The sequence below is a fragment of the Xenopus laevis genome, chromosome 6S (genome assembly GCF_017654675.1).
Source record: "Xenopus laevis strain J_2021 chromosome 6S, Xenopus_laevis_v10.1, whole genome shotgun sequence".
Taxonomy (NCBI): Eukaryota; Metazoa; Chordata; class Amphibia; order Anura; family Pipidae; genus Xenopus; species Xenopus laevis.
This window is the reverse complement of record NC_054382.1, coordinates 68,011,097-68,024,466: the sequence shown is the minus strand read 5'-3', so window position 1 is coordinate 68,024,466 and position 13,370 is coordinate 68,011,097. Positions and strand designations below refer to the sequence as shown.

Here is a 13,370-nt window from a genome sequence, read left to right as displayed (position 1 = left end):
TTAGAAACATGTTGAACACGTAGTACAAGTTGATCCAGGGACTAGTCCATCTTGGAGTCAGAAAGGCACCCCCCTCTGAGGCATATTGGAGTGGCTTCAATTTTCTTTTTTGCCTTCCACTGGATCAACTAGCAATTAGGTAGGTTATAGACTTAAAAGGTTAAATTTGATAGACATGTCTTTTTTTTAACCTAACTTACTGTTACTATGTAGATAGCAATGAGCTCAAGTAGTCAATTTGTACTTTTAAGATCTGTTTGTAAATGTTGGAGATAAATGTATTGTGATTAATCAATTTTTTAATAATATTAATTAAAATGATTAGCAGTAAGCAGTTGGTATTCAGTGCTACATACAGACATGACAACAAAACAAAAAAAACATTTAAAAAACACAAAATATATGCTGTAGAGCGCTGGAATTTTGCATTACATCTTCTTGTCTGGGTAATGGTTGTTATGCTTACAGAATCATGTCAAGATACAGTCCCTGTCCAGTAGGTCTGCAATTAAATGTATGCAATTGAAGGCCAGACACTTAACATATTTTCCTGTTATCTCGGTAAACACAGATATATATATATGAAAGAAATTTTGCATAAATTATTTATTATAGTTTATCATACTGATTACAAAAATTCCTCTCATACAGATTCCTACCATCTCAGTGTTCCTGAATCTTCTATGGTTGGTTCTACAGTGGGTCGTATTAAGGCAACAGATGCAGATATTGGCAAAAATGCTGAAGTAGAATACAGAATCTTCAATGGAGATGAAACAGCAATGTTTGTTTTTGTCACAGACAAAAGTACACAGGATGGTGTCATAATGGTGAAAAAGGTAGGGGAGTTTATAATATTCCAGCAATTAAATATTAAGACAGGGTGAACTATGAAACATAATATGTTTTTTAAATATGGTTTGTGGATTTGTATAGAGTACTGCAGTCATTACTAATATACTAGTTATATATTACTGTACTTTCTACATGGACTAACAATATGATTGATGCATCTTTTTATTAACTTAAATGCATTGGTTTCTGAAAATGCTATATAGATTGCTAAGCTGAGCATGAACAATGCTTGCTGTAGTACAGCTTATTATTTAAACTACATTATAAAGCAAATATTAATTCTCCCACTTGCTGATCCCAACAGGGAAACCATATGTGACCATTTTCTGCAACAGTATGCTTGATGTTAATGTTATAGCAGCTGTATGCCACAAAACAGCTTTTACCTAATTTTTCTAAGAACAAAATTGGGAAGTATTTCAGCCATTCAAGCTGAATAGAGCTTAAAGAAGAACTAAAGCTTAACTAAATAAGTAGGCTAGAAATTTTGTACATTATGTTTTGGGCTTCTGTACCAGCCCAAAGCAACCACAGCCCTTTAGCAGTAAAGATCTGTGCCTCTGATGATGCCTACAGGAGCTCTCAATCTTCTTTTCTGCTGATTCGTTACTGAGCTTAGGGACTGACTCAAACCAACAATACACATAAAATATAAATATCACAATATACGGCTGATTAGAATTAATAAAAATAATTACTACATGGCAGCACATAAACCAGTGCAACTAGCATCAGAATTTAATAATCAGCCCTGTATCATCTGCTTATATTACAGGCCAGCCGCAACAGCTTGGAGCTTTAGACTGGTATTATAAGTTATATAATAATACAGTATATAAAATGTTGCATTTTTAGCCATATTAATTTTTTAAGGTTTAGTTCTCATTTAAACCACACTATAAACAAATTGATGGTTCTCTATAGCTGCCAATCATGGCTTTCTACAGGACTATAGACAGAGACCCTCTCATATATAGCAGGACAGCTGTTAGATGCGTAATGAACAGCTACAAACTTTAAATGTAAATAAAATATTTTGACAATTGAGGCACATGGCAATTTTTGCCACCTGTAATGTAAATGTGCTACTATAGGTGACAAATCTCCCAAACATGGCATCCCCTTCACTAGCCTTATGCCTTCATTTGCATTACCCCACACCATTTTGTAGTGCAGAGACCCGTGGCAGGCCCTTTGTGTCCAATGCTGACCACCTACTCTAAGGTACTGTATTTGTCCTGGTTCTGCTATCTGAACCAAGCACTAGATTTGCTTCTGTGCAGAGAACAGCTGGCAGGGATGGCAAGTGCTTAGCAAATGCACACTAAGGGCTGTGCTTTTGTACTTGCACCCCCGGGGTCTTAAAATATACCACATGATAGTGACATGGCAGTGTGAAAGGAAAAATAATAGTATATCTTAAACTAAATGGTGTTCATGTTTGCATCTTCACTTTAAAGTTGGACATGGGAAAAGTAGTTCATTTATTTGATTGCAAAACAAGTGGCTGTCTTCCCAATCGGTAAACTTTGTTAAGTTTTGTGCAGAACCATCAAAGCAATTCTTTGCAACTGGCATGTGTCCAGTCAATATCTCAATAATCTTCAATCAGATATTAATTGGCATGGGGAATAATTCAAAGGTCAGTTCGCTTTAAACATATTCAAGTCTGAAACATGTGTTGCAGAACAAAAGCGGAACAAGGCAGGTGTATTATTTAGAAATTGCACTAAATTTGTTGTGTCTCTGAATATAATATTTTAGTACATGTATGAGTTTTGCTATAATACCAAAGGTTTACTAAAATATAGATCACCATACCATAACTTGTCTATTGAAAGGCATGTAAACTTTAAATAAATGATCAGCTCACTAAATCCAGAACTGGTGTTAGGCGCCCTGGTCTCGGTTCTGCTTCTGACTGTAGCAGCCACCTTTAACTTCAGGAGGAGCCCTCTGGTAATCGGATGCCACCAAGTCTTAATAAGAGAGTAGCAAAGCAAGAGTTTTGGACTGGCAAAGGGGCACAGTCGTTATCAAGGTTTTGGAAAGCACAGTTCTAGGAATAGACAAAAACATATTAAGGAAGACCGGGGTCGGTGTGGGCAGAGTACTAGCAAAGTCAGACAGGCCGGGTCAGTGAGGGCCGAGTTCAAGCAAGGTCAGACAGGCGGGTCAGTGCGGGCAGAGTTCAAGCAAGGTCAGACAGGCAAGGGTCAATACCAGTAGAATTGTCAGGCAGAAGTCAGGATTAACAGAGTTCGAGATAGTCAGGCAGGCAAGAGTCAATATTGGCAGAGTTCAGAATAAAAAGACAGGCAGGGATCAAAACCAGGAATCAAACACGAAGAAAACACACCCAGGATACTAGCAAGTAGACCTACCAACGGGCAATGAATTCTAGACAAAAGCCCCTTTCAATTAATTACCAGTACTTGAGGAGAGAGGACTAAGGCTGTGGGTGTCCCCGCGGCGGGCGTCCCCCGCTGGGACCACCGTGGAAAGCTCTTTCCACCAGTATGGATTCATGCTAAATTAGTTAAAAATCATGTACAAGGTATGCTTTTATTATAGCAGAAAAAAACTGGAATACAAATTTTAATATATGGGATATACCTTTTTAAGAATTAGGAGATTAGAAATTAAGAGGTTTCTAGAGGAAAAACCATACATGTGCCCACATTATAATTATAAAATCAGACTTGAAAAACAAAAACATGAGATAGAGAAAGAGACACTTTAACAAGGGCAAATAGCTTCTGTTCTGTACCCCTTGGATGTATCACAGACCTTTTGTGTAGGGGAAACCTTCAGCGAAACACACAATGCAGAGAGTTACAGAGAGTTGTCTCTGCCTTCAGTAAAGGCAGCAGTCCATTCACAGGGCCCAATCTTCCAGTTTTCCATATGACACTTCCCGTAACTGCACACTGCCGGGGGGACATATTCTGGCAGGCACCCCTCTTGGGTCCTGGCCGGCTCACTCTCTGGACCTAGCCCCTGGAAACACTATGCCCACTAACTCCTAGTTGGGGCCATAGCTGCCCATGCTAGTTAACTTGCTCTCTTACACTTCTTAGAGCATACTATTAAACCACTAGACCTCATGCTACCTAGGTACAGTACCTCTTCCAGGAGATTATTCTACTGCTGCAGAGCCCACTGCTCATCTCTCTTCCCATGATGCTTCTCTGAATTCACATCCTGAAATATTCCTTTTTATAACTTGCTATTGTCCCCCTTCAAACCTGAAAATATGTATTAACCATTTCTTAATCATTCATATTAAACCATCAACATTTTAACCTATTACAGACGAACATTTACACTTTTAAATGTTTCATTTAATGTGTGATGGTGCAGTTTGCCCTGCTGATCCTATAACTGATTAAGAGCAAGGATCGATAATCTAAAACTATCCCCTAAAATTACATAGACATGCATTGCAATTTGCAGCAGTTACTAGCATAATGGAAAAAAGATATCAAACAAAGATAAAGTGCCATTCTAACAAGAAAGCTACAATAAATTATCACAAAGCATTTTCTGTGGTTAATTTAACACCTCAGAGAGAAGTCAACAACAGAAAAAGAACATCTAGTCCCACTGGCTTTGCTTTTAAACACAGATTTGAAAATGTATGAGCAATGTATTCCCTTTACAGAAAATACAGACTAAAAATTCATTAAAAAGGTGAAGATGAATCACAGGAGAGGAGCAACACATAAAGAACCATACATCAAGAAGTATAAAAGAGACAGTATGAAATAAAGATTATTTTCTGCACATACCTTCTGTGTTATAGAGTAAAGTGTAAAAAATCTCTGTGCAGAATGTTTTCTATTTTATAAGGTAATAGAACAAGAGAAAGGCTTTAATTTATCAAGATTTATTTTATTCCACAACACTCATAATATGCTTGGCCTAAATGTGTGCAAGGAAGTAAGAAGATATACCCGCTTAACATTTATTAGCTCTGTTTTAAAAACATAGACTTAAAAAATCTGATATCCCATGATCTAGTAATAAATTGTTTGGAATTAGAAGTGTATATCATAGATCACATGTTTGTATTTTAGTGATGTAATAATACCACTTGGAGAGGACCAAGTGTCAAGAAAAGTTTTTTTGGCACATTACAGCAAGCCTCATAGATGTTTTTTAGAGGCAGGAGTGTGGTCAATTTAAAAATGACACCCCAATAAGAGAGACTGTAATTAAGCAATGGTGTTATATAATAAACAACAGCATTTACAGTATATACAATGATTTGATGTGTTGCTCATTAGAGTCAATACCCCACCATGTATTTCTTTCAAATATCTTCCTCAAACTAGATTAAGTATATTGCCAGAGGGTAGTTGGTCAGCCTGTAAGATCCAAATGCATTAAAGTCAATGGGCGTTCAATTTTTATGAGCGCGACTATTCTGACGCGTGCCCAAATCTTTTTCACGCAGCACTGGCAGTAAAATGCAGAAATTCCCTACAAATTCACTCCTGGTGAATGTATTTGCCCATCACTAGAAATGACAAATATTATAGTCTTAGAACATTTCTCTCTTCCTTGCACACATTTAGGCCAAGCATATTATGAGTGTTGTGGAATAAAATAAATCTTGATAAATTAATTAGCCTTTCTCTTGTTCTATTACCTTATAAAATAGAAAACATTCTGCACAGAGATTTTTTTTACTTTACTCTATAACACAGAAGGTATGTGCAGAAAATAATCTTTATTTCATACTGTCTCTTTTATACTTCTTGAAGTATGGTTCTTTATGTGTTGCTCCTCTCCTGTGATTCAGCTTCACCTTTTTTTATTATATTATTACCATTATTGTAACCATATTTTTGTAAACTTTACCACCAAGCTGTAATTAGAACCACATTTATAAAGTGGGCTTGTACCTAACAAATCAGACACTTGCACCATTTTTATGCTAAGCAGCAGAAATGACTGCAGCAAAAAAATATCCAGAGCAATTCCATCACCAACAAAGATGTCTGACACAATGCCCCATTGTGGTCACAATTAAGCTCAAATTCTGGGGGAATTTCAGCATGCTTGGTAAAAAAAAGAATATGGCAAATTGCCTCCAAAATTACACTTGTAGGTGTAAATGACCATAACAATTTCAATGAATAAATTACCAAATTAAAAAAAACCCATTAAGGTTATAATAAGAATAGCTAAAAAGATATGAAAAGCCCTTCGCTGAGTACTAAACCTATACTGAATAACACAGCATTTTAAACTAAATAAGATGAATATTTATTCTCATCACAGATAGAGAAGGCTTAAAAGCATCAAAGTACTTGATTTAGGTATACAACATATAAAAATGAAGAAAAAAAAAGACTGAAAATATGCTATTCGCAGTAAACTCTCTTTGGCAAGTTTGAGAAGATTGAAGAGATCAATTTACAATGATCAATTATTTAAAAATTTTCAGCAAAATACAATAGGCATTTAAAATAAATGTTGCAGCTATTGAGTGGTTATTGAATGTCTTTGCACATTTTCTGCCCAGCTAAGTTATCTGAGCTTTTATGCTGCAAGAGCACAAACTGTTCAATAAATAACACTGGGCCCAATTTGGAAACACATACATTTCCATTTTCACAAGTATAGGTACACACATGCATCTTAGACTTTGTATTTAAAATGAATCCATCAAGACAAATACAATGGCCATGTTAGAGCAAGATCTTAAACATAGTTAAATTCCAATTGCATTGTCAATACCTTTTGCATCTTGTATGCACATTTCACATATAATGCAGAGAGATGTTGCTAAACTGATTCTATGTAATAAAGCTGAAAGTTCTGTGCAAATGTTATATATTTAAATAGTTAAATTGGGTTGAAAAGAGGCCATCAAGTTCAACCCCTCCAAATGAACCACAGTTAACATATATACAGTATATATGCAAATACTTGTTGTCAAGGATAGGTAGGGGGAGCTGAGGAGGATAAGGAATGGAACGGGAGTCCTTCATGCAGAACAGGATGATGAGGGCATAGAATAGGACAAAGTATTATTAAACAGAGCAGGACTGGATTGGGATGGTGCGGGCAAAGCTGCAGAATCAAGGATCAAAATCAGGAGAAGGTGTAAGAACAGTACAGAACAGGACTGAGCAGCTGGACTGGACAAGACAGGGCAGACTAGGACAGGATGGAGTGAGTGTAGAGTGCAGGACTGGACTGGACAGGATGGACCAGTACAGGCAAGGATAGGAAAAGAGCAAGGTCAGGCAATGCAAGGTTAAGGAAAGAGCAGGGAACAGAGCTAGGGGCAATGCCACAGTGCTCAGGCACTAGTGGTGAGGAGGACTGGCCTTATATAGGCCCTGACTCGCTGGCCCCAACCTACCAATAAGGATGCTCGGGTGAGATTGCTAATACTAAAACCTAGCAGAAGAGTAAAAGTGAATTTGCTGGCTGTTCACCTGGCCCGGTGGTTAGGGTGATCAGCCAGTAACTAGGAGGTCTCATAACCAAACCTCAGCAGAGCCTGACAGTTGAACAGACCTATCTATACACTCACATACATAACTATACATACAGTACCGATATCTATATTAATTGTAGATTATCATAGCACAATAGTCTTTGATATTATGATTGTTCAATAAATGATCCAAGCCACTCTTAATGGCATTAAAATAATTTGCCATCACCGATAGCGCATTCCACAACCTCAAAAGAACCACTTTAACTGCTTCAAATGAAAGTTATGTTCTTCTAGTCTATAGGGATTACACACCTGCATTTCAATACAATGATTGGTGGGTTTGCATCATAGTAGTTGTAACTAAAAAAAAATACAACCATCATGTTATGATCACTATTCCCTAAATGCTCACCCGTGCAAATGCTAGAGATGAGTTCAGTATTTTTAGTTATTACAAGATAAAAAAGATTTTTCTTTGTAACCTCTTGCCCAGTCAAAATCTTTACCCAGAGGGATTCCACACCCTCACCAGTGCCAGCAATGGATATTACTCCATTTTACCCGACAAACTCTGTGCATTTGCCAGCATACATTGGAGGTTACTACTTTTCCTTTTGAAATTTGCACTTAGCAGAGAATTATATCTTGTGTTAGTATTAGCCTGTTTTTCTTGTAACAGAGGGATCTCCTTAGCAGGTAAACTGTATGCCCTCCTCACTCCTCCCCCATAAACCCTTACTAATCCCACTGCCCGGTCTACTCTAGCTTCCCCATAATTCTCTCACCCAACCCCCTTGCCTAGTTTAAACACGAACCTCTTTTTTTCTAATAGGAATGGGTGACCTCGTGTCAGCTGGAAAGACCTTCTGGTAAATAAAGCATTAGAGAGATTATTATATGATCCCCTTATATATTTATGCATAGTTATCATATCACCCCTCAAGCGCCTCTTCTCCAGCGTGAACATCCCCAATTTGGCCAGTCTTTCCTCATAGCTAAGATTTTCAATACCTTTTACCAGCTTAGTTGCCCTTCTCTGTACCCTCTATAATACAATAATGTCCTGTTTGAGTGATGGAGACCAAAACTGTATGGCATATTCTAGATGGGGCCTTACAAGTGCTCTATACATTGGAAGAATGACCCCCTCCTCCCTCGACTCTATGCCCCTTTTAATACAGCTCAAGACCTTATTTGCCCTTGATGCTGCCGACTGGCATTGCTTGCTACAGACAAGTTTATCATCTACAAGGACTCCAAGATCCTTTTCCATAATGGATTTGCCTAGTGCAGTCCCATTAAGGGTATAAGTGGCTTGGATATTTTTACATCCCAGGTGCATGACCTTACATTTATCAACATTGAATCTCATTTGCCACTTAGATGCCCAGATTGCCAGTTTGTCAAGATCATGTTGCAAGGATGCCACATCCTGGATGGAATTAATTGGGCTGGATAGTTTTGTGTCATCTGCAAACACTGATACATTACTTACAACACCCTCCCCTAAGTCATTAATGAACAAGTTAAATAAAAGAGGACCCAATACTGAGCCCTGGGGAACCCCACTAAAAACTTTACTCCAAGTAGAGAATGTCCCATTAACAACCACCCTCTGTACCCGATCCTGTTGCCAGTTTCCTATCCACGTGCAAACAACTTCATTAAGCCCAACAGACCTTAGTTTAGAAAGCAGTCGTATGTGGGGCACAGTACCAAACGCTTTGGCAAAATCCAAATAGATCACATCTACTGCCCAGAATCTTACTTACCACATCATAAAAATCAAAATTCTTCTGACATGACCTATCCTTCATAAAGCCATGCTGATTGTTGCTCATAATGCCATTCATTAGGACAACATTTTGAATGTGATCCCTTAACAAGCCTTCGAATAATTTGCCCACCACAGATGTCAAGCTTACTGGCCTATAATTGACAGGCTGAGATCGTAATCCCTTTTTAAATATTGTAATAACATCAGCTTTTCTCCAATCCATAGGCACCATACCAGATGACAGTGAATCTGAGAAAATCAGAAATAGGGGCTGGTCTAAAACTGAACTAAGCTCTCTTAGAACCCGGGGGTGTATGCCATCAGGCCCTGGAGCCTTGTTTACATTAATGTGTATTAAAGCTTTTTGAATCATATCCTGAGTCAGCTACTGACTAGATTGAGCTGAACCATTCGTGCAGTTATCAAGTGAGCCTGTGAACCCAGACTCCTCTATTGTATACACTGAAGAAAATAACTGATTTAACACATTTGCCTTTTCTGTATCTGTTACAACCATACTGGTACCATTATTTAATGGAGCAACACTCTCAACCTGCATCTTTTTTACTATTAATATATTTAAAAAACTTTTTGGGGTTAGTTTTCACCTCCACCGCAATTAACTCTTCAATTCTTTTCTTAGCCTTCCGGATTGCTGATTTACAAAATTTATTACAGTGTTTATATTCATTAAATTCAGCTTCTGTTCCCACAGATTTGTAGTTTTTAAATGCCTTTCTCTTCTTTCCCATTAACTTCTTTACTTCTGTATTAAGCCACACAGGATGATTCTTAGAGCTTCTACGTTTAGTCCTTAAGGGAATAAATTGAGAACAGTAATGGTTTAATATCATTTTAAAGGACAACCATTTCTGTTCTGTGTTTTTAGCTGAAAACGTATTGCTCCAATCAATGCTCTGTAGGGCAGCCCTCAAGGCACTAAAATTAGCTTTTCCAAAATTCATGGTTTTTGTTGCCCCAGTATATTTTTGTTTTTTGCACCAGACATTAAAAGATATAACATTATGGTCACTATTACCCAGGGGTTCAATGACTTGCACATTTGCTATAAGTTCTGGGCATTTGAGATCACTAAATCAAGATTAGCATTAGCATTTTTTCTGGTAGGCTCCTCAACAACCTGTGCTAAAAATTGTCGTGCAATAAGTTTATAAACTTGTTCCCATTAACTGATCTAGCAGTACTGTTGCTCCAGTCAATATCTGGGTAATTAAAATCTCCCATTATCATTACACTTAATCATAGGCTGATTAAGTGTTTGGGACACGAAACGTGTCAGGCTGTGGACACAAACTCTTTTCACTTTGAATATTTGCCTGGTGGAAGTCTGCTTTCATTTGGGTGCCTGCTCCATATTGGTTTGTTGGTTTATCCACCCCCCTGTGCTGAGGGCTCAGGGCGGTGCACCTGGGCCACTTCCTTAGTGTGGTGAGTAACCATTATACTGTCAAGAGACCCTAACACCACAGAAACATTTGTGGAAAGCACTGAAGTCAACTGGCATTTTTTCTGAGCAAAATACTTTGGAGTCTATGGCCATTTTTCTTTGGTGACTTTTTCAATGTAACTTCATTTGCAGCAACTTTTTGTGGCAAATTTTTCTGAGCAAAATACATCTTTCTACAAGTGTTATTTCACAGTGACTTTTTGGTGCAAAACTCTTGTGAAAATTTGCAGCCATCCAAAAGTTTGGGACGCCTGCCAAAAAGTCATTTGCTTCAAAACTGTTGCGCGTCAATCTGAAAACTGTTTTAACAATTACTATTGACAAAAATAGGCATAGTAATTAATGAATATGTCTGGAAATTGCCAGATCCCTTATCTATTTTTCTTTAGCCCTTATGTATTAGGGGTATATTTATCAAAGAGTGAAGTTAGAGATTGACACAGTCCTCTAGAGTGAAATTACACCACTCTCCATTAATTTCTATGGGATTTTAAAAGAGTAGTTATCAAGGGGTAAAAGTGAAAGTTCATCCTTTCAAAATAAGCCTTTCAAAATTTTATAGAAATGAATGGAGAGTGGCAGAATTTCACTCTAGATATACCGCTTAGTTTGAATTTTACTTTTTTTTCAAGCTTTTGTGCTTTAAACCCAAAAACTCGAATTAAATTTACCGAAACTCACATTTTCAAGATTAATTAAGAGCAAAAATCTCAAATATAGAGTTCATGTAAAAGTCAGTAGGAGGTTTCCTAGGCAAAATGTAAGATTTTTTTTTCAAATTTGAGTTTTTCAACTTTTTCACATTTGTGAAGCAAAAGTGGTGGAATATTAATGTGGAGAGCTCTAATTTCACACTTTGATCAATCTGTCCCAAAGGGTGGCAAAGATAAATTCAAAATGGATTGCTCTTTAATAAAATAATTTGTGAATGATGTGCTTATTTTTATGTAATATTTATGCATGTATGTATTTATGTATGTAATTTGTAATATCTCTGCCTTAAATATTTGATTTTGGATTATTTATGTGTAATGTAAAATGATAAAAGAAAACTGTTCCAGGCAATGCTACCACAACACCAATTGCTTTATTACGCCAATGAGGTTCATGCATTTTTATTTTTGAATTGACATTTTAATTCACATTTACTCAAAACATGAATTTCCAGGTCAAAACTATAATTGATTAAGATTGGACAGGAATTCATTTTAAAGGATCAACAGTGTGCTACAGAAATTCTTCAGAAATGATAAATTGGCAGCAATAATAAAAATTGCTTGCATTATTTATGTTCATGTATTATAAAATATTGCAAACTTGGACATGTTTTCTAATCTAGCAATCTAAAATGGCCAGAAACGTTAAAAATAAATAGTTACTTTCTGTTGAAAAATTAAGTATATTTATCCTCTATGTGTAATTTTTTGTTAATTATACTAAACTGAAGTAAAAAATGCAGCTTTATGTTGTGTGGATTACTATTAACTGCAATGTCTGCAAACACCAATCTGCCTAAACAAAACCCAGCTGATAAAAGCAAAAGTATGAGTATATCATACATGCATAGAGATTAAAATGCAGATGCAACATGTAATACTGTACATGTAAATAAAAATAGATCATTAATATGTAAATGTTTCTTGTGCTGTTATTTTCACGATAAAGTCAAATAGTGGGCCTTTTTAGTTTTGAATCAATTGCACACAAGTTGTGTGCTGAATTGATTTCTGAAATGTGGGACAGGGTGCACTCCATTATTTGAGTGCACAGATCTGTACATTCTAGTACAACCCATAGGCTGAAGGTGTCATTTCAGAATGCACAGCTCTTTCTTACACAAAAAGCGGAGTGAAAAGTACTGCATAGTGATGGGCGAATCAAATGTATTTTGCCAAATGCATTGAAATCAATGGGCAACATTTTTTTGATGCACACAACTTTTTTTTACCCACTGGAGTCTATGGGTGTCTTTTTTTGTGTCAAATTTCACTCATCACTAGTACTGCATCTTCCACCTTGTCAGAACTGTATTCAAAGGGAGATGGAGATGGTGATTATTGCATAGTTACATAGTTAAATCGGGTTGAAAAAAGACAAAGTCCATCAAGTTCAACCCCTCCAAATGAAAACTCAGCATCCATACACACACCCCTCCCTACTTTCACATAAATTCTATATACCCATTTCTATACTAACTATAGAATTTAGTATCACAATAGCCTTTGATATATGTCTGTCCAAGAAATCATCCAAGCCATTCTTAAAGGCATTAACTGAATCAGCCATCACAACATCATCCGGCAGTGCATTCCACAACCTCACTGACCTCACTGTAAAGAACCCCCTATGTTGCTTTAAATGAAAGTTATTTTCTTCTAGTCTGAAGGGTTGGTCTCTGGTACGGTGATCCTCTTTATGGGTAATATGGTGCTCTGCTATTTGTCTATAATGTCCTCTAATATACTTGTAAAGTGTAATCCCACCGCAAGCACCTTTTTCCAGAGAAAACAACACCAACCTTGACAGTCTTTAAGTCTTCCATCCATCTAACCAGTTTAGTTGCACGTTTCTGCACTCTCTCCAGCTCATTTATATCCCTCTTAAGGACTGGAGTTCAAAACTGCACTGTATTCTTCAGATGAGGCCTTACCAGGGACCTATAAAGAGGCATGATTGTTTTTTTTCCCTTGAGTTAATATCCCTTATTTATGCAAAACAGAATTTTATTTGCTTTAGTAGCCACAGAATGACACTGCCCAGAATTAGACAACTTGTTATCTACAAAAACCTGGCAAGATCAATTAAGCATA

The 13,370-nt window shown here is 36.9% G+C and overlaps 1 protein-coding gene across 1 annotated transcript in view; it reads left to right on the top strand.

Moving 5' to 3' along the window:
• The window catches only part of LOC108720108 (cadherin-10), a 220,427-nt gene that overhangs the window by 150,885 nt on the left and 56,172 nt on the right, over positions 1–13,370 (top strand). The window contains exon 6 of the mRNA XM_041567648.1: positions 652–839. Within this exon, the coding sequence (XP_041423582.1) occupies positions 652–839 (188 nt within the window). The remainder of the gene's footprint in view (positions 1–651; positions 840–13,370) is intronic.